Source organism: Phragmites australis, chromosome 6 (genome assembly GCF_958298935.1).
Source record: "Phragmites australis chromosome 6, lpPhrAust1.1, whole genome shotgun sequence".
Lineage (NCBI taxonomy): Eukaryota > Viridiplantae > Streptophyta > Magnoliopsida > Poales > Poaceae > Phragmites > Phragmites australis.
In genome coordinates this window covers 22,839,016-22,855,654 of record NC_084926.1, presented here as the reverse complement: position 1 = coordinate 22,855,654, position 16,639 = coordinate 22,839,016, and the positions used below count along the sequence as shown (strand labels likewise).

The window sequence follows — 16,639 nt, the reverse complement described above, 5'->3', positions numbered from 1 at the left end:
GTACTCAGTAAGTTGTGAAGGAAATAGTATGCATATGAAGGATTGGTAAGAATAAGGCTATATGACTCTCTTGCATAAATCAGTGCTTAAATAAAAATATTTGAAAAGCAATAATAATTAAGTGAATAACAAACCACCTCAAGATTCTATCCATATTAGCTTAACCAACTAACCATCACCTCAACCAAAGTTCCATCCACTAAGGTTGAACTATCAATCATAGTTCCCACCACTATGATTGACCACCCTCAGCAATGATTCCCACCATCACAGTTGACCCGACTAACCAAAACATCCAGTTATAATCATGGTAGGTTTTCAGTGCTGCTCATGACTGTGAGCACGACTAAATATTCAGCTTTAACTCTGCAGAGGTTGTACTTTTACCTAAAAGATGTATCGTCCCGTTTTGCTGAGTATCCATTGGTCAACAGATAACTCTTACACACTACCGAGGTGTGCACTAGGAATCCACTACAAAGCCTTTACAATGCCTCCTCTCAGCACATGTCTACCTGCTAAGGTTTCACTGCCGTGTGATTCCATCTCAACAACAAAAGCCCCCTCTTGCACCTTTCGGATCCCAATACATCGTCCATTCACCGCTCTTATGCCTGGTCTATACTATGCTGAGAGTAATCAAATTACTTGGCTAGGCCTATCCCCATTCTAGGCTTGTGGTTGTACTATAAACAAAGAAATGTCACTCCATGAATCGGTACTTAGATTTGAGCAAGATTGCCACTTTCCCAACCATACATCTCATAATACTATCTGATCAAATCCCTATACCATGTTACTACAAAAATCATTCCATCATATTTTATTATTGTTGCATAGGACCATTATCCAGTTCGTGGAACAATTATCATAATTACCATCCAAAGCAAAGCTAAGTATCATCTACCCATCCATAACCCAAAACCATACTATGGCGATAAGGATGATAAGGAAAAAACTAGTGTAAAGCCTAATACTTAGGATTCCCAAAAATTTATTAGCATGCATGTTTCTAAAACAAAACATTTGTAAAACTGAGATAAAAATGATCAAGAACACAACTTGCCTTCATTGAACTCAGTTGGGTCTTCAAAATCTTGATCTTATAGACCTTCTAGCTCCTCCTGAACGTTGGTGTCTACCCACAATATACGCGGAAAAATAACAACACATAAACACCAAGATCCAAAAAGAACAAAACATCACACAACAAACATCATCATCACAAGATTACACTACTCCGGACAATTCGGCGAAAGAACGGGTCAAAACAGAGCTACAGTTGACAAGTTATGATTTTCTAAAGATTAAAACAAGACTGAAAAGATTATCTACAGATGAATTTATGTTGCTGGGATTTTTCTAGAATTTTCTAGTGTTTATTTGAATTATAAAATCATTAAAACAATTAAATAGAATTAGATAAACATATAAAACATTATTCTAAATTAAATTATATAAACATATAAAACATTATTAGAAATTAATTTCCTATTTATTATTATTTTTACATTGAAAAACTACTTATTGAGTAATATTTAGGCTTCATGACGTCATCACAGCAATAAACAATTAAAAAGAAAAACAAGAATGCTGATTGGGTATCCTTTGTTGAGAAGGCATGACACGCCAGGGAATCCGCCGATGTGGCAAGGTGAGGTGGAAGACCGGCTAACTAGGTTTGTCGCGCTCGAATTGGCTAGCGAAGGGGTATGAGGGCTTCTAATATCGGCTCTTGGTCTCGGATCGGATGGCTCACGTGCGCTGGCTCTCATCTCCGGCTGAACAGAGGCGGCGACGACGGCTTCCGCAGTGGCGCAATGCCAGAACCTCGTCGGAACGGCGCTCCGGCAATCTAAACTTGACGGCGAGTGGCTCAAAAGAATCAGGGTGGCACGGGGATCATACCTATGGGACACGTCGACATTGGAGAGGCTCCAGAGAGGCGGGCGACAGCACACGACGGTGATTCTCCTCAGTTGGCGTTGTAGATGGTGCTCCGGTGGCAAACGGCGGTTGGGATTGCTTCGGGAAGCTTCCTTGCACTCCTGCGGTGCTAGAGAACTCTTTGGAGGTAGCGATCAAGCTTCGGCGTGCGAGATCAATGGCGATAGCTCTCCTCACTGACACGGCAGCGAACAAGCTTCTCTCGGTGATTCTTGGCTCTAAACGGATGACTTGCTCTGGGATGCTCTAGGGAAGGGGTATAGGGTGCTATTTATACCCAGAGGAGATAGAGTTTGAGGGCGGCTCGGTTTCGATTTAAATGGCAGTGGAAACAACTCGGACTCCGATTTGAGCTCAATTGCGATTGGAGATATGGCGTCCTCAACCATGATTCTTTCTTATCCTCAGCTAGCGACCTTCTAGAAGACCTTCTCCATCGTATGTGCACCGGATTTTCTTCTTGGCCCATGGCCGGCTCATATTCCTTTGATGGCGTAGCACGGCGGCGCGTGAGAGAGCAGGGAGAGGGAGCAGAGGCTAGAGGTAGGAGACGTGTTGAGCAGGCCAGTTGATGAGCTATGCTTCGGCCCAGAAAGAGAAGAGAGAGGGAGATGGTGGCAGGCTGGACCGGGCTGAAATCGAGAGAGGGAGAGAAGGGAGATGGGCTTAGCTTGAAAAGCTTTTCTATTTCTTCTCTAATTTCTCTCATGTATATACACTTGTATAATTATACATATAGCGTATATACTACCTATACAAATACATTAGCTCACATAATCAAGCAATCAAACAAGCAATCAAAAATATACGCATATATAATTTTTTATTTTTCTTTGAAATGTTTTATTTCTATGGTTTTAAGAACTTGGATTGTTACACCCTCCATATTTGTTCTACTCTTTTTTAGCATCACGACGTTAGGACTTAGGACTAATTACCTATGATGACATATGTGCAATTTTCACTGGACCCCCTTTGTCATTCAGACTGACCTTAGCAGTATCGTTGTCCTCAATGTGATAAGAAATCCAATAGATGAATACTAATCTATCATAGACGTACTACAAAAGTAAACTAATCATTTCATTAATGCTTTAGTAAACTTTGAATTGATTGAATCTAAGTCTAGTTACGGTCAATAATCACAGACGTACAGTACACAAAAACACCTCATCAGTGTCAGTTTAAAATCATCATCAGTGATGGGTTTTGAACTAACACTGACTACTCAGCACTGAAAATCACTATCGGTGCAGGTTGGTAGCTCCAACCGGCACTAATAGTCGGTCTCGATTCAACTTTTTCGGGTCGAAAAAAGTTTTAAAAAAATTCACGACCAGAGGCTGCCCACCCGACCGCGCCCAATATTCACAAAGTCACATGATATTCGCTCGCATGCGACAATAAAATTTCGAACTCATAACCTCACAGCCTATGCGTACGCATGACCTTAACTATCGTCCATTCGTGAGTATAGTAGCAAAATAAATCTTTTTGACATCTTCTGATCGAACGTTTGAATAGCTATTTGGATATATAAATGATCTTAAATAAAAAGTGATCAACTACAAAGTTGTAGATCTCGTCGAGAGCTACAATTTTCATATAAAGTTTTTCCTCATCCGACTTCGTGTGAAAAAGTTATGAATTTTTTAATATGAGCTGTCATTGACCATTGATGTAACTTTATTATAATTATTTGGGCATCTAAATGATCTCAAATTAAAATATTTTCAACTACAAAGTTGTAGATCTCATCGAGAGCTATAATTTTAATATAAAGCTTTTTTCCATCTGACTTTGTGTGAAAAAGTTATGAATGTTTTAAGATAAGCTGTTACAGTAACAATTATCAATAGCGATTTGTAACTAGAACCGGCACTGATACTGATTATCAGTGCCGGTTCGTGGTTAGAATCGGCACTGATACAGTTACTACCAATGCCAGTTTTAGCTAAGAACCGGCACTGATACATCTTCAGTGCCGATTACTATCGAATCGACACTGATAGGGCGTTACATATGTGGTGTTCTGTAATAGTAGTATAAGGTGTATGTGCGCTACGTCAAGATAAAATGACATCACTTTTCATACCGGAAGGAATGAAAAGTCGTAACCAATTTTTCTTGTAATATTCAGACCACCCAGTGTAATAATTTATGTGGCTACTATGTGTGTGACTTCATGTATGTATTCACTGAAAACAATTACAGTAGCATTACTAATTCTAAGGTAAATGGTATATACATTGATGATTAATTTTATTTTCTAGTCATGTTCAAATAGATTGATTTCTTAAATTCTGGTAATTGCAGGAACTCAAGCTAGAAACAGGTATCATCATACCGTAGAGAATTATCGTACTTCAGGAACAACTCTGTGGGTTCATCAATGATGAAGTCATTTTACAGTCCAGCAAGTACCATGTTTTCAAATGGTATTGTTCAGACGTCGTCCCTTTACCTAGCCTGTGGAGTTCGTTACCTGATTTTTCTCAAGATAAAAAATATAGTTCAAGGTCTTCGGTTATCAAGAAAATATAAATGATATAGTTTCTAACCCTTTTGTTGCATACTTATGTTAATTATGAATTTTTGTTATAAATTTGTCTTAGTTACGGAGTTTAGTGAATGTCATGTGAAAGAACATGCTTATGTACGCACGAATGAGATGAGATATGAATTAATTATGTATGAATGTGAGATTATATGTGTATGTGAAACTTAAATGTATGTTTATTTTGTTGTATGTGATATTATTTGTACCGTTATTGGCAACGGCTAGATTATGTACATGGAAGGGGTAATCAGTGCCGACTCATAACAAAAAGCCAATACTGATAGTCTTCATATCAGTGCCAGCTTGTAATACTAGTAGATACTGATACTCAGACTACTATTACCAGTTCTTTCTTATAGACCAGTACTGATATTTATTATTAGTATGATGTAATCAGTGCTGATTTAAAAACCAATATTAATAATATTTTTTAACCGAAACTAATAACTAAATCTGTAGTAGCGCTTGAGAATTGCGGCGAAAAAGATAGATACGCGCGCGTCCATGGCCCGGAGAGAATCGCCACGCTAGCTAACCGTACCCACCCGTCAGATTCGGTTTGGACTCCACACGAGACTCGGATATAGCTTTGACGTACACGGCTACATATATTAAGAGAGTCCTCTCCTTCTCCCACACAACCGGAATCAAACCGACTCTCCCTATATATTCTCTGGATGAACTAATACGTTAGATCGATCTCCAAATTACATGGTATGTTCTGCACTCCTGTCCCTCTTATGCTACGTTGTTGCCTATCACTCCCGTTCGATCGATCTACTTGTTAATCGTTGATTATATATAATTAGTCGACACCGTACCAATCGGTTTGTGGCAGGACGAACCGTTGGTGAACAGCGACAAGGCGGCGGCGGCGGCACAGGAGGAGCGTACGCCGGCGATGGCGGCGCTCCGGTCCTGGCTCGCCGAGGTGGTGCACCTGTTGACTCGCTGCTGTAGCCCTAGGGACGGCCTCCGCGATCCTGAGGCACTGGCGAGGCAAACAATCTGTAAGTAGATTGGTTAGTTTATCTCAACACGTATGCATTCATATATTCCAATCCCATGCATCTGCAATGTACGCTAGCTTCCGATCCATCCCTACATCTTTGCCGTTTCTGATTGTTTCTGCTCTTGCATGCGTTCGTGAGTGCAGTCAGCGTCAACGAGATTGAAGCCCTCTACGTGCTGTTCAAGAGGATCGACCGCACCGCTGTCGAGGACGGCATGATCAGCAAGGTGAGCAGAAAGGACCTGTCCATCTCTTCTCAACTGTATGCATGCCTTGTGTGGAATTCAGATGTAATCCGATCAAATACTATCTGTGCTTGTTGTGCTGTGCTGTAAAATCCAGCTAGTTGTTGAATATGTGCTAACTCACATAAGAATTTGCTACTATAATTCTAGAAAAGTTGCTTCTAGCTAGTGATTAAAATTCTTACATCAAAATCGAGAAGTAGGGAAAATAATGGGTTTTAAAAAATATATGTATCTACAGCATGCTGCATCCATCGATTTATATCTCACGTTCATGATCCTCCCAATTTCCAGGAAGAGTTCAACCTCAGAGTTTTCGGTCCCAACAAAGGAGGCACCATATTTGCACATCGGGTATGTCATATATATATATGCTCGCATGAGCTAACACTGGTTTTTCTTTCAACCCTTTTCTTTCACCTTTCTCTTAAATGTATAAGCCCTACGATCGTGCTAGTTTAAAGTATCATTAGTTGGTACACTGGAAATAAATGAATTATAGTTTAGTCCCTAACCATTCTTACAACATTGGCATGATGGCATTTAGTAATGGTTATCGATAAAGGAATCAAACCTACCCAGCATTTTCTTATTTAGATATTTTTCACATTTTTTCAGGTGTTTGATTTGTTTGACACGAAGCAAACCAAGGGACTCAGATTTGAGGAATTTGCACGAGCTCTATCTGTCTTTCATCCTGACGCTCCTGTTGATGATAAGATTAATTGTAGGTCAATCGTAATATTCTCCATCCCTAACCTAGCTCGATTGTATGTTATTTCTCGACCTCTATATGCACTTATTTTGACAAGGACTAATTAGTACCAGTAAAGACTATACTACAAATGCAGTGCCTCGTTGATTGCTTGTCATCTTTTGATGGATATTTTATCTGTTCGAACAGGTTTTTCTAACAGATGTATTTATTTTTGCCCGACCGTCAAGTTGATTACACTTAAATTTATATGGTGATATTCTTTGTTGCTGCTAGGGCCATTTGGAAAAGGGGAATCGAGATCAAATCCTTACAATTTAGTTCGAATCTTAGATAACTTTAAAGACTCCTGGTGCAATCTTCCTTCAAAAAAACACCCTTAAGTAGTGAATAGGCCATGTCAAATAGCATGCTTGGGTTTCTTTAGGGGCTTTTCATATTGTGCCATGTCATATTTGTGAAAAAAACAAATAAAACAAGTGTGATTATGCCCTAAGGTGTATTCATGGACACCGGAATTTGCATTATTTGACAAGTTATATTGTCTTGCGACCTGTGAATTCTATCCGATTATACATGCGGTTGTTGTTCATAGTTTTGGCGTAACAGTTTAGCTTATTACCGTGGTTTGAACATTCAAATAAAGAGAGCTTACAAAAGTTACCATTTTTCAGTTGCTTTCAAACTGTATGATCTCAAGAGTCAGGGCTTCATCGAAAGGCAGGAGGTGATTTTGAGATTGTCTAACTAATTATCCTATACTATGCAAATTTGTAGAAGATCAGGGCTTCTAGTAACTTTTTGTATCCTTTTATCTGTTAGTTATAAGCTGTAATATAGACCGAAGAACAAAGTACGAAAGATGAATTACATTTGTTTTATCATCAATGATATCAGGTAATACCATACACTTTTTCTCCATTTCAGCTGAAGCAAATGATGGAGGCGACGCTTGCGGAATCAAATATGAACCTTTCAGACGAGGTCATCGAAAGCATCATCGACAAGGTCTTTTATATCAATATAGATTAGGAGAACAAGATTTACACTATTGATCACTATTGATTCACTTTGTCATGGCAGACGTTTGAAGAAGCAGATACAAAGAGAGATGGGAAGATTGATTTCGAGGAGTGGTCCAGTCTCGTGAACGCACATCCATCTCTTCTGAAGAATATGACTCTGACATACCTCAGGTAAGACCCTACGTATGTCTTAAAGTTGCTCGCAGTTTGAAATCCTCCCTATAATTCATTTTTAAGAAGAAGACAAATGAGTTATAGAGACCTCAAACATCTGGTAACAAATATTTGCTTGATGTTTAAGTCGGCTGATGTTTGATCCCTCTAAGATGGTTTCAGTGGGTTTGAAACTTTTATATTCTTTTGGACTATTTTGAAACTATTAGATACATGCAAGGTGGATAATAAATAAATAAAATTACGTGCAATGGTGTTTTGATGAAAGAAAAAAAGAACCTCCTGAACTTGCCACATTTTTTGTGAACCATCGTCAGCTTGGATGTATTGATGCTTGTGTTATGTGCAGAGATGTCACCGTGGCGTTTCCGGAGTTCGTCTTCCACTCGCAAGTGACGGAATTGTGAGGTGTAATGGATACTAGCAGACATTAGTTACAAGGCAAATCTGAGGAAGAGGATGGCCATGCACGTTTGGTAGGAGGAATCACATTGTATCCCATTATCCTTTTGTTGTATTATTGTTGTACCAGTTAGTGACTTCATACATGTGAAACACACACGAGTCACTTCATGGTAAAGCATGCCCCATGCTCTTTACGCTTCTATGTTTATTGTAGGACGCACACTCGCATGTGTGGTGTGTGTAGGAGCATATATGTGTTCCTTCAGTAGCAAAAGAAAAAACCTAATACCTTTATACAAGTATTTAAGAGAAAATTGCAATTTCCGGGCAGGCCGGGCTTGAATTCCTACGGAGATAACTTCACACTACTTTCTTCCTTTTGCAAGCGCTCCACACTACAGTTAAGGATTGGTATCCGATGTTGCACCATGACCCGTGAATCTGTCCTTGTAAGGATTATTTTTCTACAATAAACTTATGGTAATTAGTGATAACTCAGAGAACTCCTCGCATTTCGAAATTTGTGGCGTGGTTTGACTCAATGCGATTTCTAAAGCTGAACTTTAACCATTAGTTTCTCTTATATTATAGTTTCATAGCAGCACGACCATAATAAACATAGGAAACTTCTTTCAAATACAATCCAATGATATCATTTTTCTTCTCATAAAATCTTTTGTCAATAAAAGATTATAAAGTTTAGGTCTTGAAGCGCATGCACCCCTCATAAAAAGAAATGGATGGTGGTAAACCATGAGAGAATATGACGATATGGCAACTCAGCACGTGTGCAACTCATGTAGCCTGCTTATTTCATATTGTGTGGAAACTGCACATTTCGATGGAATCGTGAAAACCACTTTAAAAACGTGTATAAAAGTTTCGTTTTAGAAATTTCTGAAAAAAATACTATATGTGAGGGACATGATGCAAAATTTTAAAACCAAACTCGATTTTGTTTGCAAGACATGATATTGACAAACACGAAGAAAAGAAACTAAAATTCACGATGAATACAATTTTTCATCATTTTCTTGAGATATTGTGCTATCTTACAAAACTAATCGATTTTGATCTTGAAATTGTGCTTGACTGCATAATATCGTCTCCCCTACATCCGGTATTGCTTTCTAGAATTTTCAATACTTGTACATATGTGTAATGGAGTAGTTTTCACGTTTATTTAGCCGCATTATTGAAGTACGCAGGGGAAGGAAGGAGCGCGAGTAAGAAAAAGTAAAGACGTAGGAAATTACCACAGGTTTTGGATTGATGGCGGTAAATCCCACCAGGGCGTCGAATTGATCTGTGCTTCCGGTTGATCCGCATGAAAAGCATCAACGGCGACGGGACATATCTCAGTCCTCAGTAAAACAAAACTAATCGATGTGGATTGGATTTTACTATGATCCCGAAATGAGAAGGATCCACTCTTCTCCAACAAATAAACTATCAACCTCCAAAAAAGATTTAACTAATTTAATTACTAATATATTTTTCTGTAACGAAAACAATTAACTATTAACCAAATAAACTATGCCAATGAAAAGATTAGCAATTTTTGTATAGTTATAAAATTATCATACTTCTTCGACTCAAGTAACAAAAGAAAGAAAAAATAAAGTAAAAAAAATCGTGTAAACCCCACCCATCCAACCAAACCGCCGTGTAGCCTAACATCTATATCTATATTCCCGGCCAACTTCTTGGCCTCCCAGCCGGTACACATTGCCCTGTTTCTCTTTGCCGTCGGATTGCTCCATCCTTCGGCTCTCGTTGCCTCTCCAGCGCGGTTAGGTGGCATGGCCGATTTTTTCACGCGCGAGCTCGGTGCGGTACGCGCGGCGTCATGTGGTTCATGTTTCCCTGGTGGGCTCCAGCTGGTTCCTTGCGGTTAGCCAGTCATGCCTTTAGGGTGTGTTTGGTTGTCCGCACGAGGTTTCGTAAAGCTGCATCGTATATCTTGGATGAGGGGAAGCAGTCTGAGGGGATTCGTATTCTAGAAAAGAAGTGTGTTTGGTTGGTTGGATGAGCGGATGCAGATTGAATTTGAATTTGTGTTTGGTAGACTGAATCTAAGACTGCATGAGGGAGCTCGCTGTCGCTGATGAGTGGGTCCAAGCTGTCGGCTGCTGCATCTGGGCGGCCTGCATGCGACTTACGGCCATTTTCAGCGTATGTGCGGATGCAGCGGGCGGCCGTATAGCTGCATGAGCGGGTGCAGTCTCGCACATCTCATCACGCCATCCAAACGCGCAGCTCGCGGAACGTATACGCCGATGCCTGCATCCGCTGGTGCGTGCATCCGCCGGTGCGCCAAACCAAACACGCCCTTAGTGGTTGGGGCGTGCGCGTTAGAGACTCCGATCGCCGGCTTTGTTTTTCCCCCGGGTCCTCACCTCTTCAGTGCCCAATCACCCCTCCTCTCCTCTCATCCCATCTGCCGGCGCCGTGGCTACCCTTCTCCCAGCGCCTCGCCACCCCCGCTGCTCCTCTGCATGGTCGTCCCCTCCCCCATTTGCCGCTGTCGCTCCCAGCGTCGCCTGCTGCCTCCCCGGCACGACTTACCTGCCCCCCCCCCCACACCTCATGCCTCGCTGCCACCGGATTGGCCCTCGCATTGTCCTTCCCCTCATCGTCGTATTCCTTCCATTGCTCTTCGCTGGCCTACTCCACGCCCGACACGCGGAGAGGCTGCCACCATGGCTCTCCAAGGGAAGGATCTTCGTTTTGTGTGTCAAAGCGGTGGGGATGCGCCTGTCGTGCCGCTCCGAGCAAAGGGGCTCCACTCCGTTCAGAGGACGACGACCCTTGCAGCGCCAGCCATCGAGCAGCTTCGCGCCACCCCTCCAGTATTCCATCTGCCGGCGGCATCTACAACCCCGACAACGGCGGGGAGCCGTTGCGGCAGTGTCTCTAGGCAGTAAGTGCGCCGTGGCTGCACGTGGCGTCCAAGGGCTCGACGTCGGACCTGCCCTCGTGTACCTGGTGTGTACCAGGCGAGGTAACGCCTGAAGGCCATCCTCGTCGTCTCGATGAGCCGGAGCGTGTATCATGCTCTCTTGATCCATCCAGTTAGCTTATGCTTTTTTGTATTGTCATTAAATTGGATTCTTTTTTGTTATTTATTTTAGTGTCACTTTCGCTACTGTGGTATATGTTTGCCTAGCAACATGCTTGGTGCAGTTTTGGGATCTTTATTTGTAAGATTACTATCATACCATAGGTACATGTTGTTGCACTTCCCTGCAGCCTTTTTTGTCAAAGATAAAACACCCAGGGGTACTAAACTTTTTTTCTCTCATCATTTTTTTGCAGTTTGAGGTGCACATATTCGTTCCTACTACTGCAAACCAGTGCAAATGTTCCTGTTCATGCTCTACAAAGGGATATATAGGAGCATAGCGAGGATTGCCGAGGGGCAGGAATTTTTACCCAGTCCTTTGTTATCAGTTCAGTGGATGCATCTCCTTTATCTATTTCATAATTTAGTTTTACATTTCTGCAGCTTTTCATTTCTTTGATTTCAACTACTTATCCAGAAAAAAATGCCCTATGATTGATAAGGTTGTTTTTATGCATGTTTGAGTGGTACCACAAGGTATCAATCAAGATATATTACTAGGCTTAGCATTTATTTCACATGTCTATTGCCGTTCTATCAGATTTGCTTCTCTCAAATTTACATCTCCAATTTACATCTGTGTGCATTGCCTTTGTTGCAGTAGGACAACCTAAGGGGCCAGGAATTTGAAAAAAAAAAACACAGATTTATTTGCTTTGTGTGTTCCCATCTGTCATGCCTAGGAACCTTTTTTTTATGTTAGTGCTTTGTATATAGTAAGACCAGGGAGGTCGATCAAAGAACAATATCAACATTTTTCCCTAGGATGTCCATTCATTGTGAATCTATAGCTTCTTTTTCATGTATCCATCAGAAAATGTTCATTTGTATCAGCCAAAAAAATAATACAAATTAATGTTTATTCTTGGTGATGGTACTACTTTCGTGGCCCTGTTCACAAATTGATCTGATGGAAGATGCTTATTTGCAGGCAGCTTTGTAGCAATGATAGGTTCCTAGCCTCGACACCAGCAATTCACTCATTTGCCTCCTTCATTTGCCAATTCAGGTGCTCCTCGCAGCTATGTGCTAACTATTACTTTCGACTCAGGTTATAATTGCATCTCCTTTTTTTTACAAGTAGATAAAGATTGAAAATAAATACCGATTATGCATTGATATACCCTTTTGGAATTTCAAGATCTGGATTCTATGATGTTGTATATCATCTGCAGTGACCTCAGCTCCAATGTTCTCATTTTGTAATGTGGAAGCAGCAATGGATATTATGGTATCAAGAAGTTAGCATTATTGTTGTGGAGGATCTTATCCTAATATGCATCTGCACCTACGCAAGGGAAGATCTTCTTGAACTGGTAATAATGCTCTACCTGTTGATTCAATGACAAGATCTTTCATGGAGGTGAACATACTTCAGCTCAATATGTCAGTACCGCCTCCGTACTGTTTCATGGGAAGGCCCTTCAGGAGGCTAAATTTGACAAGAGGTTAGTCACATACTGCTGGTAGCTTTTGTTGTATCATAGATTGGCTCTAACACAAATGTTTACCATCTACTACTAAATCAGCTCAAGCTGTTTTGTTTCAGTGAAATTGAGCCAAGTCTTGTCGAATATGAGATGCTGATGTTTTCAAAATTTATATATGCTGGCAGCTGCTGACATTTGCATTGCTCATCACACCATTAAATTATTAATGTTTTGAGCTGTAGACAAAATGTTCTGAACATCAGCTGATATAGTTTGCATCCTTATTGCTCACCGAATTCGTAGACACTGTAGGTATGAGCACAAAAGGACTACATGACCTATGCTCATATTGGGGTACCATTGCATAGAATTTGACACTCTTTTAGGATACCATGAATGTAATATAAGCCTTCATGAGGAATTCTAGGATCAACGAATATGACAAGATGTGTTAGAATAGTTATAATAATGCACAGTTGTTTGTATTGTTTTGCTCATCCGGGCGTACTAATAAAAAAAGAAATGGTAACACACATTTCTTCTGTATATCTTGCCATCTTTCCATGAAAAAAATGTAACTCCACTTGGACAGAAAGAGTGACTCTGTCAGTTAAGGAGCATGGCCAATCTGATTTTCCATTGACTTCACGATTATCTTGGCCAAGTCTAGGATTCTCTTAGATAACTAGAAGAGAAACTATCTTACAAGGTGGCATAAATGCCTTCCATGCGGCGTCAAATCTTTTAGCATAGATATCGACATCTGCTCTTGTTCTGGTGGAAACATAGCTTGCCGTTGGTACATAAATCTTGATGTTCCGAAAGTACATGAGTTTTTGAACATGTATTATTCTGTGGTGTGCTTCGCTCGTCTTTTAGCATTGTTTCCATTTCTATTTTTCTTTTTTGTTAGTTGAACATTTGCATGCTACCTGCATTTTCCTTGCTGTTCTACTTTCTGCACTTTTGCATTCTATTCTGACAGTGGCTTTGCTTTCTCACAGCTTGCATGGTGAGTTTGATCCCCATCAAGCATGATGTCACAGATGAGTGGCCACCAGTTCCCCGTCTGATTTATGCTCAACCACATTTCAAAACGTTGGAGGAGCTGAGGTTGACCAACACATATGACTTCCAGTTAAGTGTTTTCCTCAGTGGCAATGTTTGTTCTCAGCGTCTGAAGGGTTTGAATGCACCACTGTTATCTCAAGAGTTAGCCCAGGGCAGATGTCACACCCGGTTTTAACGGTCAAAACCAAGTGCGGCTTATGTGTGCCCAGAAAATTTAACACATATAAAGACGTCATAGGTGAAGTAACAAAAGCAATACTTTATTTAATCAAACGTTTTCTTCTTACAATAAAAGACTTTACCTAAGCAATCTCAAAATTAACCTAAACGACATCATCTAAACGACGGCAGCGAAACGAAAGCATTGGCGACCAAAACTCCACAGGCACCGACTGGAAGATACGCTCCTTAGAACACCAGATCGTCATCTTGGAAATCCTCAAAGTCTTCCACTGAGCAACATATGTTTTTGGCAGGGGAAAGCAAGGGTGAGCACATAATGTACTCAGCAAGTGTGGAAAAATAATGACATGCAGACTTATATCAAGAGTAGGCTGACACAAGGTATTATTTGTGTAAATGCGAGTAATGAAAACACATTTGGACTCAAAAGCATTAGACATGTATTAAATGAATGTAACCCAACAATACATCATCTAGCATACAAGGCTTCCCACCCTGCATACCACAACTGTCTAGTACTTCCCGTACTAAGACCAAACCACAACATCTAGTACTCCCTGTACCAGAACCAAAACCAACCCACCATCTAATCATGTGAGGATCCAAGTCTCTCATATCCGTGAGCACGGCTGTTATAACAGTTTTACACTCTGCAGAGGTTGTCCAACTTTACCCACGAGTCAGTGAATTCCATATTGCCGTGTTTGCAAGACACTTAACACACGCCAGTGGTGTGCCGCCAAGAATCACTGTATGACATTTTCCACTAACTAGAGACTAATCCAGTGCATGTCTGCCCACTAGGTTTCACCGCCAGGCTTTACGCAAGCAAAGCTCTTACCCAGAAGCCCCCTTTTGTGCTGACCCAACGCACACTGGACAGACTCTAATCAGTATATCACACCTTACCCATATCAGCCTCGTGGTTGGTACGTTACTTCTTGGGTTATCGCTCCAGAACCGGTCCTTACTTAGGTTACTTGAGCAAACACTAAACCAACGTCATAACCATGACAATTATCACCAACACCCCTATGCTCAAGACCTAAGGTTCCATGTTGCTAAAACATCATCATATTAACCATCATTACTGCATATGTTCATTAGTCAAAATTATGACACTTCCCAATATCTCAAAGCAAGGCTAAGCAATCTACCCATAAAAGACTCTTAACCATAAACCATCTAGGTTCCAAGGGATGATAAGGGAATATCTAGGGAAAACCCTAACATAGGTGACTACCCATCATATTGACAGACATCGCATGCAATTTTGTAAAACAAAACATTTAAAAACATAGGTTCAATATGATCAAGGACACTTGCCTTCTCCTTGCTGCTGCTCAGTGTATTCTTGCTCCTGGTCTTGATGTTCTTCAAATTGACTCGGGACGTTATCGGCTAATCGCACAATCACCAGCAAATAAACAAACAAGATACACTAAGAACAGAGCACAAAACAAAAGAACAACGAGATAAAAACTGGCTAAAAAGAAAGAGCACTGAAAAACGAATCCATCGGCGCAAGAATCGCTTAAATCGGAGTTGCGATGAAAAAGTTAGGGCTAAAACAAGTCTAGGGTTAAATCTGGAAAAAGAAAAGGACTTAAATTGAATTATCAGAAAGTCCAGGGACCTTTTTGTAAAAATAGAGGGATCAAAATGTAATTATGAAAAAGTATAGGGACCTAACTGTAAAAAGATAGGGCTATTTTTGTTATTTCAGAAAAGTTCAGGGGCTAAATTGCAAAATTACCAATTAAAGGAATTATCAGATTTATTTTTATACTGGAAAACACCTTTTCTTGCGTGGCAGCTGACTGGATCTGACTGGGCATGACACATGGGCTGAGCATTAGAGGTGTCGTACACGTGGAAGGGTGACGAGGCATGGGATGCTGACTGGTTTAAAGGTGACACGTGGTGAACTGCTACTGGCCAACGAAGGGGTACGAATAGATCTAATCTGGGCCGATGAGGATAGATCCAACGGCTGAGCTCAAAGGGCGCTGTTGGCGGAGGGTTTCTCGGTGGAGCCGAGCTCGGCACGGCGGCGACACGCCGGAGCAGGGGGAAAAAGGTCGTCGCCGGCCTCGAACTTCGACGACTAGCGGTGGAATAGCATCAGGGGGAGAGAGAATCCCATTTGAGAGCTTACCGAGGGCAGATCGACTCTGGAGGAGCTTGGCGACGACAAGGGGCGGCGGAAGGCTCGGGTCTTCGTCGGGGATGGCGCTCCGGCGACCAAACAGCGAAGATAACGGCGGCTAGAGCTCCTGCGGACGGCGGTGTAGCTCGGGGGTGGCTAGACTGGAGCTAATTGGCACGGGAGCGGCGTAGCGGCGAGGGCAGCCGAGTGGCGGCGCTAATGGCGGCGGCGGGGCTTGAAACCTGCAACCTCGGCTCTGGACTCGGCGGATTTGGGATGAGATGTGTTCGGGGAGGGGACGGGCACATATATAGGCGGCTCGGAGGTCGCAGGGCACTGCAGGACTCCAAGGCGGCGCCGATCTCCCGTTCGGACTCGGCGGCGCGGCAGAGTTTGATTCGGAGACGATGGACCTGACCGGCGGGTCCCACACGGCGGTGGCACAGGTGAAAGCGGCGCTGGCGGGGACGTCTTCGGCTGGCGCGCGGGAGTGGGCCGAGGCAGGGCACGGCCCAGGAGGGAGGGGAAACCGGCGGCGGCTGGGCCGAAGCCGAGGAGAAAGTGGGCCGAAAAGAGAAAAGGCAGCCCAGAAGAAATTT

General features: G+C 41.9%; 1 protein-coding gene and 1 long non-coding RNA gene across 5 annotated transcripts; both read left to right on the top strand.

Annotated features, from left to right (window-relative positions):
- The first annotated feature begins 5,353 nt into the window (after nt 1–5,353).
- Nucleotides 5,354–8,446, top strand: LOC133920552 (calcineurin B-like protein 6). The gene is made up of 8 exons (XM_062365162.1): nt 5,354–5,517; nt 5,664–5,746; nt 6,059–6,118; nt 6,383–6,491; nt 7,154–7,206; nt 7,407–7,487; nt 7,563–7,675; nt 8,028–8,446. The coding sequence occupies exons 1-8, from the start codon at nt 5,409–5,411 to the stop codon at nt 8,083–8,085; spliced, it is 666 nt and encodes a 221-aa protein (XP_062221146.1). The 5' UTR covers nt 5,354–5,408; the 3' UTR covers nt 8,086–8,446.
- A 2,247-nt stretch (nt 8,447–10,693) lies between these two features.
- On the top strand, nt 10,694–13,859 carry LOC133922133 (uncharacterized). Of its 4 annotated transcripts, none has more exons than XR_009910387.1 (6): nt 10,694–11,087; nt 11,218–11,309; nt 11,402–11,535; nt 12,139–12,216; nt 12,383–12,655; nt 13,642–13,859. It is a non-coding gene; the product is annotated as an uncharacterized LOC133922133 (long non-coding RNA). The 4 variants fall into 4 exon arrangements; XR_009910389.1 differs by having other exon boundaries at nt 11,402–11,986; XR_009910388.1 differs by having other exon boundaries at nt 11,218–11,286; nt 11,402–12,216.
- Nucleotides 13,860–16,639: the final 2,780 nt, after the last annotated feature.